Genomic DNA, 21,514 nt, shown 5'->3' with positions numbered 1-21,514 from the left:
CCACTGCCCCGGTAGAACACGCAGCGACTAAAAACAATAGAAAATGTCACAATTGTTTGTGTAAATACATTTTTAAACACAACTTGAATGCATTTGGTTTACTCTTTTCAAAGTAGGGAATACTAATACCTGGATCATCCGGTGCGTCTGTCCCCCTGCACCTCCGTCACTACTCCACTCAGGAGGGATTCCCCTATAATACCGGCAAGTCGTTCGTTTCCCCCGACCTTGGCACAAACACTTTGTCTGTGTGCGGCTGCGCATTTCGGCCTTTCTGTCAGGATTTGCCGTCATCGTCTGCAAATCCCGATGAAAATGAATTGGGGGCGTTTCGCTGACTATTTATAGGCAACTATAGGCGTTAAAAGGGTGGAACAAGACGCTCGCTCACGTGCGCCCAATTTCGAGTTGATTGTGATTCATAAAAGGAAACCGGCATGGGACATGTGTGCGCACTGTGTTATCAATCAGAATATTTTTGTGCTTAAGAAATGTTTGCGTTTCGTCCGTACGGCACCTCTTGACGTGAATCCTCCGCACAGTTTTATAAATGAGGCCCCCGGTCAGAGAGAGAACTGAACACTGCTCATTCACTGTCTGGTCCCAAATGGCACCCTACATAGTACAATAGTTTGGAGCAGAGCCCTATGGGATTCAGACACTGTCTGTCTGTCTGTCTGTGTCTTTGTGTTTAGTAAGTGGCAGCCTGATCTGCCTGGTGGTGGTAGACAAATCAGGAGTGTAACGTGCATCGTAGAGATTCCATGGTATGCTAAGTGATCTGTGTGTTTATGGTCAGGCTGTCAGATGCAGTGCGAGAGGTGGAGAGGCTGAAGAGCCAGAGTGAGGAGAAAGACAGGGACGTGGCCTCACTGACCAGGAGACTGGAGGTGAGAGACTGGCCTGTGTGAACCCAGCAGAGATACTTCCTGTAGCCATTAGCCATCATACCCCTCCCTTCTCACTATGGTTCTATCCTCCTGCAGGAGCAGAGTGGCAACGATGAGACAGACATGCAGGTGATGAGGGCTCATACTGAAACACTACTGGACACACTGAGAGACATTGCCCAGGTACAGCCATCACACACACCACACCACACCACACCACACCACACCACAAACAAACAAAGGGAAACTTTGACCAAAACCCTTTTTTGAATCCTCTTCCCAGACTGTCCTATCCGATGGGGACTCGTCATCAGAAGCAGACCAGGAGAACACTGGGGCTCCTCTATTGGCTCTTCTCCGTGGCTCCTCCCCTCACCGCTCCTCATCACCATGGGGATCCACCTCTCCCAGACGTTACTCCTCGTTGGCCACCGTCCCAGAGGCCAGCCTGTCAGCTCTGCGGTCTGCTGTCAACAGCAGACATCTCCAGCTGCAGGTACCCCCTCCACACTGTCCCTCTGTTGCAACTGGACACATTAACACATCTACTACTATCTATATGGGTTTACTATATTTATTCTCTGGGATTGGAAATTGAGGTTGCTTTATTCCAATGTTACATTGTCAAACGTTCCTATACAAACTTTTTCTATAAAAGTTATCTTGAGTTTCTTCGTTCCTCTGTATCACTTTCAGTGTTCAGTGTCCCACTCTCTCATCTGCCTCTGTCTCTCTGGTCCACAGGAGGTCCGAGGGCGTCTCTCCTCTTCCCAGTCATCAGTACAATTGCTGCGCAGGCAGCTAGCAGAGGCGGAATCAGCCAAGCGGGAGGCGGAACAGCGCAGTCAGACCCTGCATGGAGAGAGGGATGGAGTTCAGAGAGAGAAGGACACCACACAGAGAGAGAGAGACCGTCTGAAACAAGACAGGGACACACTGGCTAGGTACAACCAGGAGGGCTCAGGCAGACTTCTAACACAACTTGGGTGATGGAAAACCCTTTAGGACCAGGAAGTGTCTGCCCTCAGTGCCCTAGTTAAAGAACACTTACTCTATGTATATAAATGGTTACATTTCAGTCTATATTTCTAATGTATCCATTGTCCTGTTGTGTTCTGTGTCTTGGTCTCTATCCTGTCAGTGAGAAGGTGGCTGTGGAGAAGGCAGCCCAGGCAGCTCTGATCAAGGCCCAGATTCTGCAGATGGACTGTGAGAAGCTGCAGCAGGCCGTGACGTCGGCCCAGAGAGAGAGGGATCACGAGAGAGAGGAGAAGGTGGACGCGCTGCAGGAGAGAGACCGGGCCAAGGCAGAGACCGACAGAGTGTGAGTGAGAATGTGTGAAAATAAAGGTGGAAGGGAGAGAGTGATGGGGGGAAAAATAAGTAAATGATGAAATTATGAGAAAGGAGGAGACGAGGGAAGTAAATGGTGAAATAATGAGAAAGGAGGAGACGAGGGAAGTAAATGATGAAATTATGAGAAAGGAGGAGACGAGGGAAGTAAATTATGAAATTATGAGAAAGGAGGAGACGAGGGAAGTAAATGATGAAATTATGAGAAAGGAGGAGACGAGGGAAGTAAATGATGAAATTATGAGAAAGGAGGAGACGAGGGAAGTAAATGATGAAATTATGAGAAAGGAGGAGACGAGGGAAGTAAATGATGAAATAATGAGAAAGGAGGAGACGAGGGAAGTAAATTATGAAATTATGAGAAAGGAGGAGACGAGGGAAGTAAATGATGAAATTATGAGAAAGGAGGAGACGAGGGAAGTAAATGATGAAATAATGAGAAAGGAGGAGACGAGGGAAGTAAATGATGAAATAATGAGAAAGGAGGAGACGAGGGAAGTAAATGATGAAATTATGAGAAAGGAGGAGACGAGGGAAGTAAATGATGAAATTATGAGAAAGGAGGAGACGAGGGAAGTAAATGATGAAATTATGAGAAAGGAGGAGACGAGGGAAGTAAATGATGAGAATTAGAAGGAGGATATTGCAAGTTTACTGTATATAACTGTATTCCTATCCTTGTCCTCTGTCCCTGGTACCTGTCCCACAGTCAGAAGCAGTGGGAGCAGAGTGAGAGCCGGGCGTCTGTCCAGAGAGGGGAGCTGTCTACAGTGAGAGAGACTCACCACCAGGCAGAGGTGGAGAGGCAGCTGCTGGAAGGAGAGAAGACCCAGCTCACTGAGGCTTTGGCCCGGGTATGACACACACAGATACGGATACGGATGTCACTATAACTATCTGGCTCCTCTTGTGTTTGCTTGTCATATTTTTGGTCCCTTTAACTTCCTCTCTGTTCTATGTTGAAAGGTTACCTATCCTCTGTGTTACATATCCTTGTATGTTTTGTCCCCGGTGCCCCAGGCTGAGAGCAGTAATGCAGAGCTCTCTCTGCTGGTCAACAAGCTTCACTCTGAGGAGGCTGCCCTCCGGGACTCTCTGGCCAAGATGGGCAGCATGAATGAGGGCCTGGCCCAGGACAAGTCTGACCTCAACTCCATCATCAGCCAGGTGGGACCAACACCGTGATCAACATTTGACTGACACTTGTGGTGGATGTCATATAGAACTGATGCAAGAGTGACCATGTCATCTTCATCAAATCAAAGCATTACCCTTGCTAATATGTTTTCTGTAAGCCATGGTATCATGGTATGCGTATTGCCTATCAGGATTGCTTGTAGTTTTAAATGTAAGCCTTGCACACCCGTCCTGTCTCTCTTATGTGTCCATGTTTCTCTCTCAGCTTGAAGAGGAGAAGGCCTACCTGCAGGCCCAGAAACATGAAGCGGAGCAGGAGAAGATGACCATCAGAGATGAGCTCGTCCGATTGGAACAGGAGAGGCTAGAGTTGGACTCCGCCCGCCTCGCCCTCCACCAGTCCTTGCAGGAGTCTGAGCTGAGCAGGGTGGGGATGGAGGCGGAGCTTCAGAGCCTCAGGGCCGACAGAGTGAAGCTGCAGGACAAAGTCACTCAGGTAAATGATGAATGTCCTCTCCACTCTGAATGGGAATGTGGCAAGAAAGAGCTTCTGTCACTCTGGACTAATAAGTAATTAACAGTGCATGAAAATCACTGGGTTCTGAAACCTCATTGTTCCAGTGAACATTTGTCTGTAAATGTGTACAGTTTTACTGCATGTACCTGTGTATCGCTCTGCTGACAGCTGTGTGGCGAGGTGAGCTCTCTGGGGGCGGAATTGGGCATGGCCCGCGGTGAGGAACAGAGACAGGGCGTGGCTCTGGAGGAAGTAGGGCGGGGCCGGGCGGAGCTTATCAGGGAGAGGGCGGGGCTGGTGGTCCAGCTGACTGCATCGGAGAGAGAGAACGCCACACTAACAGAGGAGTTGGCCGCATTCAGGTGAGAGATCTGTGTGTCTGAACGACGGTGTGTGTATTTCTGTGTGTGTGTTGACGAATTGGTCCCTAATATTAGTGTCCATGCCCCTGCAGGTCAGAGCGGGAGGCCTTGGAGACCAGCCTGTTTGAGGTGCAGCAGCAGCTGGTTCAGATAGAGTTTCGCAGAGAGCAGCTAGAAGCAGAGAACCAGAGCCTGCGGCTACTCAGGGAGACCACCACCGGTGAGAGATGGAGAGAGACAGAGAGGAGGATGAGAAATAAATGACCATGTGGAGGGAAATGAAATAAATGAGTGAGAAGAGGAGAATAGGTAGGAGAGAGAGAAAGTCTGTGAGAGTAAGAAAGGAAGAGGGGAGGATGGATATGTTAGAATGGAAGAAAATGATTAAGGAACATTGAGGGAGAGAGCCATAGATCAGGAATTAGAAACCTGTGTTTAACCCCTTACACTCGTGGAAATTGGGCTATATGGATATGGCCAAATTGAAATGGTTCTAACAGAACTATAAAAAGCATGACCAGGGTAGCAATTGAAAGAAAAGACTTTGGAGATTATGGGGAAAGAACACAACAGTTCACCTGACACAAGACTGAATCCAGACATTACACTGTTGCTTTTATGTGCATTTTACATTTACTGGACATATTACAGCATTTTTAATAACGAAATCTGAAAATACATTCAGTAACATAATAGGAATATCCATTGACATTTTGGAATAGGTGCAAAATAAGAAAACACGCAATCCAAAATGTTCCATTATACTGTAAATCCCAATCTGGGTCAGTTGGGCATGATTTGAAAGCTTATTCTATTGCCAACATGGCTAACTAAGTTATAAAATACGATCTTACAGTTTTAGGCTTTCAGAAGGCACTTCAGACCAACAGATTGTAATTTTGGTGCACATAGAAATGGAGTCATGAGTGCTTTCAAGTGCTTGTTCTGTGGCAAATTTTCGACACAATACGACAAACAGGCTTATTCTGTTCAGGACAACCCGGGGTATAGCACATGTTCAGTACAACCCGGGGTATAGCACATGTTCAGTACAACTCGGGGTATAGCACATGTTCAGGACAACCCGGGGTATAGCACATGTTCAGGACAACCCGGGGTATAGCACATGTTCAGGACAACCCGGGGTATAGCACATGTTCAGGACAACCCGGGGTATAGCACATGTTCAGTACAACCCGGGGTATAGCACATGTTCAGGACAACCCGGGGTATAGCACATGTTCAGGACAACCCGGGGTATAGCACATGTTCAGGACAACCCGGGGTATAGCACATGTTCAGTACAACCCGGGGTATAGCACATGTTCAGGACAACCCGGGGTATAGCACATGTTCAGGACAACCCGGGGTATAGCACATGTTCAGGACAACCTGGGGTATAGCACATGTTCAGGACAACCCGGGGTATAGCACATGTTCAGTACAACCCGGGGTATAGCACATGTTCAGGACAACCCGGGGTATAGCACATGTTCAGGACAACCTGTGGTATAGCACATGTTCAGGACAACCCGGGGTATAGAACATGTTCAGGACAACCCGGGGATTAGCACATGTTCAGGACAACCCGGGGTATAGCACATGTTCAGGACAACCCGGGGTATAGCACATGTTCAGGACAACCCGGGGTATAGCACATGTTCAGGACAACCCGGGGATTAGCACATGTTCAGGACAACCCGGGGTATTTCACATGTTCAGGACAACCCGGGGTATAGCACATGTTCAGTACAACCCGGGGTATAGCACATGTTCAGGACAACCCGGTGGTATAGCACATGTTCAGTACAACACGGGGTATGGCACATGTTCAGGACAACCCGGGGTATAGCACATGTTCAGGACAACTCGGGGTATAGCACATGTTCAGGACAACCCGGGGTATAGCACATGTTCAGGACAACCCGGGGTATAGCACATGTTCAGGACAACCCGGGGTATAGCACATGTTCAGGACAACCCGGGGTATAGCACATGTTCAGTACAACCCGGGGTATAGCACATGTTCAGGACAACCCGGGGTATAGCACATGTTCAGGACAACCCGGGGTATAGCACATGTTCAGGACAACCCGGGGTATAGCACATGTTCAGGACAACCCGGGGATTAGCACATGTTCAGGACAACCCGGGGTATTTCACATGTTCAGGACAACCCGGGGTATAGCACATGTTCAGTACAACCCGGGGTATAGCACATGTTCAGGACAACCCGGTGGTATAGCACATGTTCAGTACAACACGGGGTATGGCACATGTTCAGGACAACCCGGGGTATAGCACATGTTCAGGACAACTCGGGGTATAGCACATGTTCAGGACAACCCGGGGTATAGCACATGTTCAGGACAACCCGGGGTATAGCACATGTTCAGGACAACCCGGGGTATAGCACATGTTCAGGACAACCCGGGGTATAGCACATGTTCAGGACAACCCGGGGTATAGCACATGTTCAGGACAACCCGGGGTATAGCACATGCCATAGTGATCATAAACGTTGATACTGTAAATGACATGAGTTTTCTAATACGGAAATGTGAAGTAAACGTTTGGACTCACGGCTGTGTGGTTTGCTTGTATGACATCAAAGCGGTATTTATTATAATTCTCAACGTCTCTTCTTTCAAAACACATCGACTCCTCTCGATTTACAGCATTTCCCTCGCTCGGACAACAACAAATGTGCAAAAGTAGCTGATTATTCGGAGGGATGGGTCTCTTCAAGTCGTGCACGGTGCTCAAGTTTATAAAGGCTGTCAGCCAAAACCCATACAGCTCTGTGAAGTGGAGAACCGGGGCTCTGGTGTCATATATAGCATGTTACAATGACAAAATCTGCCATTTTCAACCCATATATGAACGGGGCTGTGAGTGGAGAGGGTTACAGCCCTTATTTAAAAACTGTTGCTGCGTTTGATGGTGTATCTGTTGTATGACTGAGTCTGTATAAACACAGGTGTGAAACCGGTCATCATGTCTGATATTGTCCTGTGTAGCGGAGCTGAGACGTGTGCGCGCGGATGGGGAGAATGTGCTGGCGCAGAGTGAGAGGGAGAGAGAGGCTTTGAGCCAGGCCCTGACTACCACCCAGCAGGAGTCCCAGCAGGCCCTCCACACCGCCATCACTGACCACCAGGAGGAGGCAGAGAGACTGACCGCTGAAAAGGTGAGGAGGGCTCAGGCTGGATTGTGTCTGTCTGTCTAGGCCTGTTTGGAGAAGTGTTTGTGCTAGCAGTAAGAGTACTATTTGGATGGTTTTACTGTAAAGAAATGTGTTCTTGCTTTTTCTTGCTTTGCCCAAGGTGTCTCACTGTAGGTCTTGATTCTACTCAGTTGTTCATGTTCTTTATTTGGGCTGGTTTAACCCATGCAATGAACATGAACAACTGAGTGTGTTTGTTCTCCAGGAGGCCCTGCGTCGCAGTTTGGAGTTTGAACAGGAGGGGGCACTGCGACAGGTCAGACAGGAGGCAGAAGAGCAGCTCCTCAGAGCCGAGAGAGACCGGGAGGACCTGAAAGATGAAGTGAGGAGTCTGCAGCACGACAGAGACCAGAGTCTGCTACAGGCAGAGACAGAGAAACAACAGGTCAGGCACATCTGAGAGTCCATACAAACACAATGCGGGATCTATTTTCAGCTGGCGCTAAGGTCTGAGGGGCAAGTGTCATCTAAAACCTGTGCACAGGCATTTTCCAGCCCTAACGCCAGGTTTGGCAATTAACCTGTCTTAAATCAGCTCGCTTGCACTGAGGTGGGAGGGATGGCAATATTTGAAGTGTGTCCTTAAAAACAAGCGCAGAAGTAACCATTTTATGCAGCGCTAATGGGAAGTTGTAAGACCCATAGCCTATCCAGCCACGACGCACAGTGCCCATGGAAGAGAGACGTGCATTTTGTGCCAGTGAATCTTGTATTTATACGGAACAAAAATATTAACGCAACATGTAAGGTGTTGTTTCATGAGCTGAAATAAAAAATCCCAGAAGTGTTCCATACACACACAAAGCATATTTCTCCCAAATGTGGTGGCTAGAGTTGTTTACATCCCTGTTAGTCAGCATTTCTCCTTTGCCAAGATAATCCATCCACCTGACAGCTGTGGTATATAAAGAAGCTGATTAAACAGCATGATCATTACACTGGACATACCTTGTGCTGGGAACAATAAATGGCCACTCTAAAATGTGCAGTTTTGTCACACAACACAATGCCACAGATGTCTCAAGTTTTGAGGGAGCGTGCAATTGGCATGCTGACGGCAGGAATGTCCACCAGAGCTGTTACCAGATAACATCATTTTTATTTTTCTACCATAAGCCGCCTCCAACATCGTTTTAGAGAGTTTGGCAGTGCGTCCATCTGGCCTCACAGCCACAGACCACGTGTAACCACGCCAGCCCAGGACCTCCACATCCAGCTTCTTAACCTGTGGGATCATCTGAGACCAGCCACCCGGAAAGCTGATGAAACTGTTGGTTTGCACAATCATTTCTGCACAAAGTGTCAGAAACCATCTCAAAAAGCTCATCTGCGTGCTCGTCATCCTCACCAGGGTCTTGACCCGACTGCAGTTAAGCGTCGTAACCGAGTTCAGTGGGCAAATGTTCACCTTCAATGGCCACTGGCACGCTGGGGAAGTGGGCTCTTCACAGATGAATCCCGGTTTCAACTGTACCAGGCAGATGGCAGACAGCGTGTATGGCATCGTGTGGGTGAGTTGCTGATGTCAACGTTGAGAACAGAGTGTCCCATGCTGGCGATGGGGTTATGGTATCGGCCGGCATAAGCTATGGACAACAAACACAATTGCATTTTATCGCTGGCAATTTAAATGCACAGAGATACTGTGAGAAGATCCTGCGGTCCATTGTCGTGCCATTCATCCGCCGCCATCACCTCATGTTTCAGCATGATAATGCACGGCACCATGTCACAAGGATCTGTACACCATTCCTGGAAGCTGAAAATGTCCCAGTTCTTCCATGGCCTGCATACTCACCAGACATGTCACCCATTGAGCACGTTTGGGATGCTCTGGATCGACCTGTACGACAGCGTGTTCCAGTTCCCGCCAATATCCAGCACCTTTGCACAGCCATTGAAGAGGGGAGGGACAACATTCCACAGGCCACAATCAACAGCCTGATCAACTGTATGCGAAGGAGAGGTGTCGCGCTGCATGAGGCAAATGGTGGTCACACCAGATACTGACTGGATTTCTGATCCACACCCCTACCTTTTTTTTAAAGGTATCTGTGACCAACCGATGCATAATGTATCTGTATGTATCTATAAATCGTGAAATTCATAGATTAGGGCTTAATTTATTTATTTCAATTGATTGATTGATTTCCTAATATGAACTGTAAAATCTTATAAATTGTTGCATGTTGCGTTTTTAATAGTTTTGTTCAGTGTAGAAACAAAAAAACGATTGGTTTCCATCCCGTTTAAATAGATTAAAAACCAAGCATTGCCTACCTTCCCCTTAATCAAGGCTGGTTTAGAGGTATCACATAGGTGCATATTGTTGTCCTAGCCATTAACCAAGTATATCAATAAATAAATAAGGTTTTAAATGGTCTACTGAAATGTTCTGAAATATTGTAGTAAAATATGCAAATGAGGCAATAACTCATTAAATATGCACATATTTGCAAATCCATTTTTCTGGACACTGGATTACGTGTACCCTAAATATTTTGGTTTCATTTTGTTAAGACCCTCCAGGACAGGACTGACTCAGAGCAGATTGTGGATACATATTGTTTTTCTTCATATTTCTAGCTGTAAAATACTAAAGCCATGTTTATAAAATGCATTTTTGGCAAATGTATTATCGAGAGATTATTTTTTTTTTTACAACATATCAACAATTCCCTCTGGGCAAGTCTCGAGAATATGTCTAAGTATTACCACACACAATTTGGTGAAAGTAGATGCTACTGAAGCTGAGGAAATGTAGTTGGCATGTGGGAAGAGTCTGACTTTCAGGAAATGGCAGTTAAAGGCAAGTACACTGAATTTAGACTACCAAACACCTTTTTAGATCCAATCACCATCTCTTTAAACTAAGTTACTATATATATGTATTCCAATTTGTTACATTCTCTATGAAAATGGCTTTTAACTTAAGTGTAATTAAAAATAGTGAGTTTTGAAATTATGGATGTATGACCATTATAAAGTGGATCAAATTCATGAAACTTTGATGGTAAGATAAATAAAAGAAAATACACATTTTCATCAAGATTTTGATCGTTTTATGTGTTTAAATACTAATATTAGTGAGCCAAAATACCAACAAATCTCAAAATGCATAGGTATTTGCAAAAATGTCATTTCAGCCTGTAGTGCCGGCCTTAAATCATCTATTCGTCAGAGTGTCTTGATTTGAAAATATACAGTACTGCACATCCTTAAACATACACACATATGCCTACCTGCATACTTAATTTGGCTTGTTCAAGTATCCATCCCCATCTTCAAAGAGCGCCTCTCATCCGGTTACCAAAGCAGGGAAGGGGTGATGCGTAAAGACATGTAGGCTTGTCTAAGCTCGTTGATGCCAGACATAGGGCATTAAGCAAACACTGAATGTTTTTTTACTGTTGCTATTAGCCTACACGTTACTGTAGCGTATGCTATTTAATGAACTGTAGTATATCAATACACAATGGACCAGGACGAAAATAATCCGAGCCCCCAGCCTAAGTGAAGTTGGGGGCAACGCAAATACCATCAGTAACCTACAAAACTTGAGACAAGCACATGCAGTATTAAGCTATGGAATGTGTTGATTAAAACCTCTAAAAGTCTAAGCCGTTGGGCAATGCTAAAATATGTAATTGTTTTAAGATGGTCAAACCATGGATAATTTAGCTATTTGATTTGGAATTTTAGGACCCTTTAGGTATCAACTATTATATAAAAAAAATGATTTAATAAAATATTGAATTTGGCCTTTACTACTATAGCCCATAGAAACACATTGAATAACACATTGATAAATGGCCCAAAGAGACAGTAAAAACATATCATAATGAATAAGGCTTTGAAGTGTCTGTCCTATATCTAGGAGATTTAAGAAAGCTCAGGATTATATATATTTTTTGGGACACATATTTAACCCCTTATTTTTGTTGGAACAAACTACCTCCATACATCCATTCATTTGCATGGGCTACCTTTGTGGGGGTTGTAGAGCAAAACGGAGAACACTATCGTGAGTGTCTCATTAGTTTGTATGCCAAATCGTTCTGACGCTTTCATGAGAAGACCGATTTTCGGATGGGTCTGACAGACACCGTTGTCAGACAGAGGAGGATGTTGTGGATTGAGAAGTAGCCGATTCAAAAAACCAAAATCTCTAGGTTACATCTCTAGATTTTTAAAATGATGTTACTTAGATTGACGCACGCGTGCATCAATCAGACTCTTAGGGATTTTAACCAGAGAATGGCCAAACCCTTATTTTATTTGACCGTTATTTAACTAGGCAAGTCAGTTAAGAACAAATTCTTATTTTCAATGATGGCCTAACTGCCTTGTTCAGAGGCAGAACGATAGATTTTTACCTTGTCAGCTCGGGGATTAGATCTTGCAACCTTTCGGTTACTAGTCCAATGCTCTAATCACTAGTCTACCTGCTGCCCCTACCTGCTGCCAAGCCCTTCTCACACCTTCAACTTGTGTATTAATCCAAACCTAGCCATTTAGAGCCACCTGCAGCTATTGCACTCTTAATTCCGTCTGTGAAAATAGCAAAAATATTTCTTACACCCCTGGACCTATAGCACTACTGCCAGTGCTTAGATTTAACATTGCGTTACATTCGTCTGTAATGAAGTGCAGAGCAAATGTGGATAAGAGATGACTACTCTCATGAGGTTGTGATCCATATCCCCACTTCTAGAGGCCCTTTCTATTTTCTCCCTCTCTCAGATGTTGTCCCAGAAGGAGGCAGAGAAGGCAGTGCTGTCTGAGAGAGTGTCCATCCTGCAGGCAGAGCTGGGTACTGCAACCCTGGAGCTGGACAGACTGGCCAGAGAGGCAGCACATTACAAAGAACAGGAGAGGGTAATTATAGACCGTTTTAGGACTCTGTTCCCATTCTGTACTACCGTGAACTTTTTTTAAAGACATTAAAGTTCCCCTGACTTTGTCGGCAGGCCACAGTGGGAGCTCTGACCAGTGAGTTACTGGAGCTTCGCTCTCAGCTGGAGGAGGCTGGCAGTGTTCATGAGCGGGAGCTGCACCGGTTGCAGGAGAACAGCTCTGACCTGCAGACACACACTGATGCTGCCCTCAAAGAGGTAAGAGGCGGTTAGAGTCAGGGATGGAGCCGGTGACCATTTCTGGTTCAACATTTCTTCACCACTCTCCCTAACTTCCTCTTCCAGCTGGAGGAGTGCAGAGCTTCTCTCTCAGCCAGTGAGGAGAGCCGAGACCAGGTGAGGCGGGACATGCTGGAGATGGACAGGCGCCTCAACCAAACCCGTGACACCGGGGAAGGGTACAGAAGGGATGGGGTAGAGCTACGGCGCACCCTCACTGATGTCACCAAGGAGAGAGACACTCTCAGCCTATCAAATACCCAGCTGAGGGAGACTTTGAGAAGTGCAGAGACTGAGAGAATCAGGTAGTACTTCGCTGCATACCTCTGACCCTGATTGTCACCTTTCAAATGTTAATTTACTAGTATCACTCTCTGTTAGGTAGTAAAAATTAAACTCAGAAGGCATCAACTGTATACTAAAGGACGAAATATGTGTGTGTCAGTGTGAAGCGTCAGTGTGAGGAGAAGGAGCAGCGGCTGGCTGTTCTGGAGGAGAGCCTGTCATCTGCACAGAGAGAGGTGACGGAGCTCCGCAGCTGTCTGAGAGAGGTGGAGAGGTCACGGCTGGAGGCCCGGAGAGAGCTGCAGGAGCTACGCAGACAGGTCAGTCACACATACCCTCACATCTCTGAAACACTTTGTTTATTCTTTTACACTTATTGGTTTACCTTACCTGCTGTAGAGAACTCAGAATTTCACTAGGGCATTGAGTTCTTGCTATCCCCTGGATCTTACCAGGCCTTGGCTTGGCTTAGACATATTCTAGAAATTGTCCTCCGTTCGATCACTGCATCAGGTGAAGGTACTGGATGGAGAGAAGGAACAGAAAGGGAGGGAGGTGGCTGAGTTGCAGACGCGTCTCTCCCTGGAGGAGCAGAGAGAGGAGGAGAGAGGGCGGGAGATCTTCTCTCTCAAACAGAAGCTGGCCGAGGCTGACACAGCCAGGACTTCCATCAAGAAAGAGGTGAGGAGGGAGGGAGAGGTGTGGGTGGAGTAGAGTGAGAGGTTAGATTGTATTTATGCTTGTTTAAACATAAAACTTAATCAATTGCCGTCTACACATCTCTCTCTACTGTACTTCTCTTCCCATCTCTATCTTTCCCCCTCCTCCTCTTCCCTCCCTCCCTCCTCCCTCCAGCTGTCCATCCTCCAGAGGCGTCTGACAGAGTCAGAGTCAGGCTGGCGGGGATGTGAGAGGGAGCTGACGGCCCAGCTTCAGGATGCCCGGGGCTGTGAGAAGAAGCTCCAGGATGAGGCCAGGAACCTGTCCCTGCGGGCCCAGACATCCCAGGACTCCCTCACTCAATCCAGCCTGCAGCTCAGCGAGGCCCAGGGCCGCCTGGCTGCCACCGAGGTAGAGCTGGCCCGGGCCGAGGCCGGACGCAGGGAGCTAGAGTTCCGCCTGGGCAGCTTGCAGTCGGCACTGACCCGTACGCTGGGTATTGGGGCAGGGGGGCGGAGAAGTGCCAGTGGGGGCAGGGGCAGGAGCCCCAGAGGGAGCCCCCCAGCAGCATTCTACAGCAGCATTACACGTCCCCGCAGCCTCTCGCCTCTACGCTGCTCACTTTCACCCCCAAAAGGTGAGGATAAAATGCTCACATATCACAAAACAGTGTGAAAGTGGGACATAAATTGTGAGGAGTTATACTGTATATAATCTTTTCTTCCAGATTTTGGAGGCTCGACCCCTGACAACACGTTGGGCTGCTCAAGGCCTATCTCCCCAGAGCAGGGTGACACCCCCCTCCCCATGCCCCTGCCTGAGCTGGACCCTGAGACGCTGCGCTGCGGCCTCAGAGACTTCCTCCAGGAGCTCCGAGAAGCTCAGAGAGACCGGGTACTACAGCCACACTACATGGGCAGAGCAGTACACATATTTAGATTTTATACACATTCTCCTATTCTAACAGATTGAAGTCCCTTTTCACTCTTCACTTTTAGATGAATTATCTCAACATTGTGCTGTAAACATTTCTGCAGCACTGATATGTGACTGTAGGAAATGCTAAAAGTCTGTCAGATTGTCTGAAGGCATGTTGTTGAAATGTGTTCCTGGTGTTGGTTTTCAGGACGAGGCTCGCTGCCAGTTGGGGGCGCTACAGAGAGAGTTGGAGGAGGTGACAGGGGAGAGAGACTCCGCCCAGAACCGCCTCTCTCAGCTACACAACACACTGCAGGAGTGCCAGGAGGGTGAGACACACACACACGTTGCACGCAAACCATAAGAAGGCCAAGAGAATCATTTACACAGTGAAGTCATTGACAGACATACAAAGACCCGGGGAGAGCACACGTTAGGAACACGTTAGGAACACGTTAGGAACACGTTAGCGTAAAGACCTTGTCTGTGAATGCTCCAGTGTTGTGACTGTCTGTGTTTCCGTCCAGGTAAGCGTGGTGTTGACGGGCGTCTGAGCTCCACCCAGGCCATGCTCCAGCAGCAGGAGGAGACGGCAAGGAGGGGAGAGAGGGAGAGGAGAACCCTCACTGACAGAGTCAAGGAGCTGGAGAGAGCCCTGCAGACTGTCGAGACAGAGAAAAAACACACACAGGTAGACATGCACACACACAAACACATACTTACTGTAGAATATCTTCCCTGACAAGGATTCTAGTGTCTGCTAACAGACAGTGCTGACCACTGACCTGCCAACACTGCCATATGGTGACCCTGCAGGAAGCACTAGGTGGAAGCAGAAAACTGTCATAACAACAGATGCCACAGAATACTGAGTCATTAAACAAAACTCCATGTCATATTTCTGGGCAAAGCAACTGTCCATATGTCCAGTCCTCTAAGTCCAACCCTCACACCACCCTAGAAAACACTCCCCATAGCCGACAACAGAGGGAGCAGGAGGGAGAGGGAGAGAGAAAGGGACTGGCTGAGTGAGAAGGAAATAGAGAGATTGAGAGGGTTAGTGGGATAAAGTGCAATGGAAAAGACGAACCAAGGGAAAGGAGGGTAGGTATTTATGATTATAGAGATTATAGTTAGGAGCCACAGAATCAAATAGTAGATTATTTAATAGACTGTATTCCTGGGAAAAGACTCAAATGATTTATGTTGCTGGAAAGAGAGGGGAGGAAGTTCGGGAGCAGGGGGGGGGTTCAGCATTATGGGGAGTTGAGAGAAGAAAGAAGGGATGTGGCCATCTGTGGATCAACTGTCTATCTGGCCTGGCCTCTCTGAGAGTGTGTTTGTGGAGTGTCTCTGATTTCCCCTTGTGTCTAGTTCTATATCTCTCTACAGAGCAGCCATTCTGCTGCCAGACTGGGTCACCATGACATACTGTAACTGTATGGACTGGCTGGCTGGCTTTGACATGGCTGGCTTTGACATGTGCCAGTCTGCCAGTTTCATCTCTTTTAGCTCTCTCCTTCTCTTTCAGTCACTCTCTCACTCTCTACCTCTGTCTCCCTTTCTCTCACCTCACTCTCCCCTCCCCTCCTCCCTCCCTGTAGGACCAGTTGAGTAAGCAGCGTGCGGGCGAGGTGCGTCTGGAGGCTGAGCGGAGGCGTCTGCGGGAGGCCCTGGAGGTTGCCGAGGCCCGGGGGACCAGGGTGGAGCTGGGGAGACGCAGCCTGGAAGGGGAGCTGCAGAGACTCAAACTGAGCCTGGGGGACAGGGAGGCCGAGAACCAGGCCACCCAGGAGCGCCATGATGCACTAGTCAAACAGGTAGCACACTGAATAAAAACTCAATCAATCTACTATAGAGGAACAAGTACACCCTCCATAGAGGCACATCATCCTGAGATTTAACCAGATTTAAACGGAAACACACTAAGACACACTGACTTAAACCACTCACACACTCAGTTGTGCATCTGTCCCAGGTGGCGGAGGGGGAGAGCTGTGTGGCGTCTCTCCAGAGAGAGGTGGACAGGCTGAGCCAGGCTTTGTCTAAAGCCCAGGAGGGAGAGGTCTGTCTCAGAGAGAAGAACCAGAGCCTTTCCCAGAGCCTCCAGGAGGCCACCGTTGCCCACAGCGCCACCCAGGGGCGCCTTGTCGCACTGCAGAAGACCCTGGGGCTGGCCGAGCAGGACCGCAGGCATCTACAGGTAGGTGGAGGAGGAATCATTGATATGACAGTGGGCTGAAATTCAAGTGTTTGTTTTTGTCAAGGTTCATCCCTGTAATTTAAATAGGATTAGGGCAAATTGTAATGAGTAGTCTAGATTGAACCCATGAAACTGAATGTAGTGTTGCTGTTTTCAGGAGCGAGTGGATGGAGCGCGGGCGTCCCTGACGGACGGGAAGAGAGGCATGACGGCCCTCACTGAGCGCATCCAGAGCCTACAGACTGAGCTGACTCAGAGCGACCTGAGACGAGGAGAGCTGGAGGCAGAGCTGGCTCACACACAGGAGGTGAGAGGGAGGGAGGGAGAGAAAGAACGAGAATGAAAGAGACTTTTACTCATACATAATCATTTCCTCAACACTAACCTTATACACACACAGGAGGAGAGTGGTAAGGACATAGCGGGGGCATGTGAAGAATTTACATTAAAAAACATGTAACGAAAAAGAGCGGGAGACATAGGCCTGTATCTCATCTGAATAGCTGTTCCCTCACCCTGTCTCTCCTTTAGGCCCTGCGTCAGCGGTCTGCCAGTCTGACAGAATCCCAGCGCAGTGCCCAGTCTGCCCAGACAGAGAGGGTGTCTGCAGAGGAAAGGCTGCGGGGGCTGCAGAGGGCCGTGGCCGTGCTGGAGACAGAGAAGAAGGATGCAGAGAGACAGGCCATCCGCCTGGAGAAGGACAAAAACGCACTGAGAAATACACTGGACAAGGTGAGACAAGAGTGAGAGAAATATGAACCACACACAGAACATTAGGAATATCAAATCAAATTGTATTAGTCACATGCGCCAAATACAACAGGTGTAGTAGACCTTACAGTGAAATGCTTACTTTACAAGCCCCTAAGATGAATATGATGACTGTCGAAAAAAGTTGGGAGTATTGATTTTCAATCAGTTCATTTCAGGAAGTGAATTTAAATGCAATTCATGAATGAAAAAATCCTCTGAAAATAATGGCCGGTTTTCAATTAACTTCCTCAATTAATTGGATTAAACATGGAAATCAAATCAAATAGTATTTTTCACAAGCGCCGAATAGAACAGGTGTAGTAGACCTTACCGTGAAATGCTTACTTACAAGGCCGTAACAACAATGCAGTTCAAGAAATAGATTTAAGAAAATATTTACTAGATAAACTAAAGTAAAAAATACAATTTGGGCGACTGAAGTCTTTGACCATTTTTTGGGCCTTCCTCTGACACCGCCTAGTATATAGGGCCTGGATGGCAGGAAGCTTGGCCCAAGTGATGTACTGGGCCATTCACACTACTCTCTGTAACGCCTTACGGTCTGATGCCGAGCAGTTGCCATACCAGGCAGTGATGCAACCGGTCAGGATGCTGAGGGGGAAAAGGTGGTGTTGTGCCCTCTTCACGTCTGTCTTGGTGTGTTTGGACCATGATAGTTTGTGGATGATGTAGACACCAAGGAACTTTAAACTCTTGGCCCGTTCCACTACAGCCCAATTGATGTTGTTGTCCACAATCAGCTCCTTTGCCTTGCTCACATTGAGGCAGAGGTTGTTGTCCTGGCACCACACTGCCAGGTTTCTGACCTCCTCCCTATAGGCTATCTCATCGTTGTCATTGATCAACCCTACCACTGTTGTTTCGTCAGCAAACTTAGTGATGATGTTGGAGTCGTGCTTGGCCACGCAGTTGTGGGTGAACAGGGAGTACAGGAGGGGACTAAGCATGCATCCCTTAGGAGGCCCCATTGTTGAGGATCAGCGTAGCAGATGTGTTTGTGCCTACCCTTACCACCATCAGGAAGTCCAGGATCAGCGTAGCAGATGTGTTTGTGCCTACCCTTACCACCATCAGGAAGTCCAGGATCAGCGTAGCAGATGTGTTTGTGCCTACCCTTACCACCATCAGGAAGTCCAGGATCAGCGTAGTAGATGTGTTTGTGCCTACCCTTACCACCATCAGGAAGTCCAGGATCAGCGTAGCAGATGTGTTTGTGCCTACCCTTACCACCATCAGGAAGTCCAGGATCAGCGTAGTAGATGTGTTTGTGCCTACCCTTACCACCATCAGGAAGTCCAGGATCAGCGTAGTAGATGTGTTTGTGCCTACCCTTACCACCATCAGGAAGTCCAGGATCAGCGTAGCAGATGTGTTTGTGCCTACCCTTACCACCATCAGGAAGTCCAGGATCAGCGTAGCAGATGTGTTTGTGCCTACCCTTACCACCATCAGGAAGTCCAGGATCAGCGTAGTAGATGTATTTGTGCCTACCCTTACCACCATCAGGAAGTCCAGGATCAGCGTAGTAGATGTGTTTGTGCCTACCCTTACCACCATCAGGAAGTCCAGGATCAGCGTAGCAGATGTGTTTGTGCCTACCCTTACCACCATCAGGAAGTCCAGGATCAGCGTAGCAGATGTGTTTGTGCCTACCCTTACCACCATCAGGAAGTCCAGGATCAGCGTAGTAGATGTGTTTGTGCCTACCCTTACCACCATCAGGAAATCCAGGATCAGCGTAGTAGATGTGTTTGTGCCTACCCTTACCACCATCAGGAAGTCCAGGATCAGCGTAGCAGATGTGTTTGTGCCTACCCTTACCACCATCAGGAAGTCCAGGATCAGCGTAGCAGATGTGTTTGTGCCTACCCTTACCACCATCAGGAAGTCCAGGATCAGCGTAGTAGATGTGTTTGTGCCTACCCTTACCACCATCAGGAAGTCCAGGATCAGCGTAGCAGATGTGTTTGTGCCTACCCTTACCACCATCAGGAAGTCCAGGATCAGCGTAGTAGATGTGTTTGTGCCTACCCTTACCACCATCAGGAAGTCCAGGATCAGCGTAGTAGATGTGTTTGTGCCTACCCTTACCACCATCAGGAAGTCCAGGATCAGCGTAGTAGATGTGTTTGTGCCTACCCTTACCACCATCAGGAAGTCCAGGATCAGCGTAGCAGATGTGTTTGTGCCTACCCTTACCACCATCAGGAAGTCCAGGATCAGCGTAGTAGATGTGTTTGTGCCTACCCTTACCACCATCAGGAAGTCCAGGATCAGCGTAGTAGATGTGTTTGTGCCTACCCTTACCACCATCAGGAAATCCAGGATCAGCGTAGTAGATGTGTTTGTGCCTACCCTTACCACCATCAGGAAGTCCAGGATCAGCGTAGTAGATGTGTTTGTGCCTACCCTTACCACCATCAGGAAGTCCAGGATCCAGTTGCAGATGGAGGTGTTTAGTCCCAGAGTCCTTAGCTCAGTGATGAGCTTTGTGGGCACTATGGTGTTGAACGCTGAGCTGTAGTCAATGAACAGCATTCTCACATAGGTGTTCCTTTTGTCCAGGTGGGAAAGGGCAGTGTGGAGTGCAGTTGAGATTGCGTCATCTGTGGATCTGTTTAGGCGGTAGGCGAATTGGAGTGGGTCAAGGGTTTCCAGGATGATGGTGTTGATGTTTTTATTTAATTGTTTTAATCTAACCTTTATTTAACTAGGCAAGTCAGTTAAGAACAAATTCTTATTTACAATGACAGCCTAGGAACAGTGGGTTAACTGCCTTGTTCAGGGGCAGAATGACAGATTTTTTACCTTGTCAGCTCTGGGATTTTATCTTTCGGTTACTGGCCCAACGCTCTAACCACTAGGCTACCTGCTGTCGTGAGCCATGACCAGCCTTTCAAAGCACTTCATGGCTACCAACTTGAGTGCTACGGGGCGGTAGTCATTTTACCTTCACTTTCTTTGGCACATGAACTATGGTGGTCTGCTTGACACGTAGGTATTACAGACTCGTGCAGGGAGAGGTTGAAAATGTCAGTGAAGACACTTGCCAGTTGGTCCGTGCATGCTCTGAGTACAGCTGGTGCTCTCATGCATGCTTCAGTGTTGCTTGCCTCGAAGCAAGCATAAAAGGAATTTAGCTCGTCTGGTAGACTCACGTCACTGGACAGCTCACGGCTGGGTTTCCCTTTGTCGTCACTGGTACTTCCTGCTTTAATTTTTGCTTGTAAGCAGGAATCAGGAGAATATAATTATGGTCAGATTTGCCAAATGGAGGGCGAGGGAGAGCTTTGTATGCGCCTCTGTGTGCCGCTTCTGGATGAGAATTTTCTTGTTGAGTGCGGTCCTAGTGCCAGCATCGGTTTGTGATGGTAACTATACCGCTACGAATAATATGGATGAGAACTCTCTCGGTAGTTAGTGTGGTCTACAGTTTATCATGGGGTACTCTACCTCAGGCGAGCAATACCTTGAGACTTTGTGCACCAGCTGTTATTGACAAATAGATACACACCCCCACCCCTTGTCTTACCAGACGTATATATGCTCTGTCCTGCCGATGCATGGAAAACCCAGCCAGCTCTATATTATCCGTGTCGTCGTTCAGCCACGACTCGGTGAAACATAAAATATTACAGTTTTTAATGTCCGGTTGCTAGGATAGTCTTGAACGTAGGTTATCCAGTTTTTTTCCAGTGATTTCACGTTGACCAATAGGACGGATGGTAGTGGGTAAACACCCACTCGCCGACAAATTCTCACAAGGCACCACGACCTCTGCCCCCAGTATCTCTGCCTTTTCTTCATGTAAATTACATGGATTTGGGCCTGGTCTCGGGGAAGCAGTATATCCTTTGCGTCGGACTGCGTCTAGTTTGAGGTGAGTAATCTCTTCTGATGTCCAGAGGCTATTTTCGTTCATAAGAGATGGTAGCAGCAACATTATGTGCAAAATAAGTTACAAACAATGCGAAAAAACTAACTAAATAGCACAGGTGGTTAGGAGCCCATAAAACGGCAGCCATCCCCGCCGGCGCCATTAGGGATGGCTGCT

General features: G+C 47.6%; 1 protein-coding gene across 2 annotated transcripts in view; it reads left to right on the top strand.

Annotated features, from left to right (window-relative positions):
* The window catches only part of LOC110494376 (rootletin), a 43,060-nt gene that overhangs the window by 12,315 nt on the left and 9,231 nt on the right, over positions 1-21,514 (top strand). For both annotated transcript variants that reach the window (XM_036950430.1, XM_036950429.1), the window contains exons 10-34: positions 800-890; positions 987-1,073; positions 1,174-1,386; positions 1,635-1,834; positions 2,032-2,214; positions 2,953-3,097; positions 3,264-3,410; positions 3,646-3,876; positions 4,066-4,259; positions 4,352-4,479; positions 7,280-7,449; positions 7,691-7,870; positions 12,229-12,363; positions 12,456-12,599; positions 12,687-12,925; positions 13,066-13,225; positions 13,419-13,586; positions 13,761-14,202; positions 14,293-14,459; positions 14,692-14,812; positions 15,011-15,174; positions 16,088-16,303; positions 16,462-16,686; positions 16,844-16,993; positions 17,218-17,418. In XM_036950430.1, the coding sequence (XP_036806325.1) occupies positions 800-890; positions 987-1,073; positions 1,174-1,386; positions 1,635-1,834; positions 2,032-2,214; positions 2,953-3,097; positions 3,264-3,410; positions 3,646-3,876; positions 4,066-4,259; positions 4,352-4,479; positions 7,280-7,449; positions 7,691-7,870; positions 12,229-12,363; positions 12,456-12,599; positions 12,687-12,925; positions 13,066-13,225; positions 13,419-13,586; positions 13,761-14,202; positions 14,293-14,459; positions 14,692-14,812; positions 15,011-15,174; positions 16,088-16,303; positions 16,462-16,686; positions 16,844-16,993; positions 17,218-17,418 (4,501 nt within the window). The remainder of the gene's footprint in view (positions 1-799; positions 891-986; positions 1,074-1,173; positions 1,387-1,634; positions 1,835-2,031; positions 2,215-2,952; positions 3,098-3,263; positions 3,411-3,645; positions 3,877-4,065; positions 4,260-4,351; positions 4,480-7,279; positions 7,450-7,690; positions 7,871-12,228; positions 12,364-12,455; positions 12,600-12,686; positions 12,926-13,065; positions 13,226-13,418; positions 13,587-13,760; positions 14,203-14,292; positions 14,460-14,691; positions 14,813-15,010; positions 15,175-16,087; positions 16,304-16,461; positions 16,687-16,843; positions 16,994-17,217; positions 17,419-21,514) is intronic.

Source organism: Oncorhynchus mykiss, chromosome 17, assembly GCF_013265735.2.
Source record: "Oncorhynchus mykiss isolate Arlee chromosome 17, USDA_OmykA_1.1, whole genome shotgun sequence".
In the NCBI taxonomy this organism is placed as follows: Eukaryota; Metazoa; Chordata; class Actinopteri; order Salmoniformes; family Salmonidae; genus Oncorhynchus; species Oncorhynchus mykiss.
Note: the sequence above shows the minus strand (reverse complement) of the source record. Positions and strands in the feature narration are given on the sequence as shown.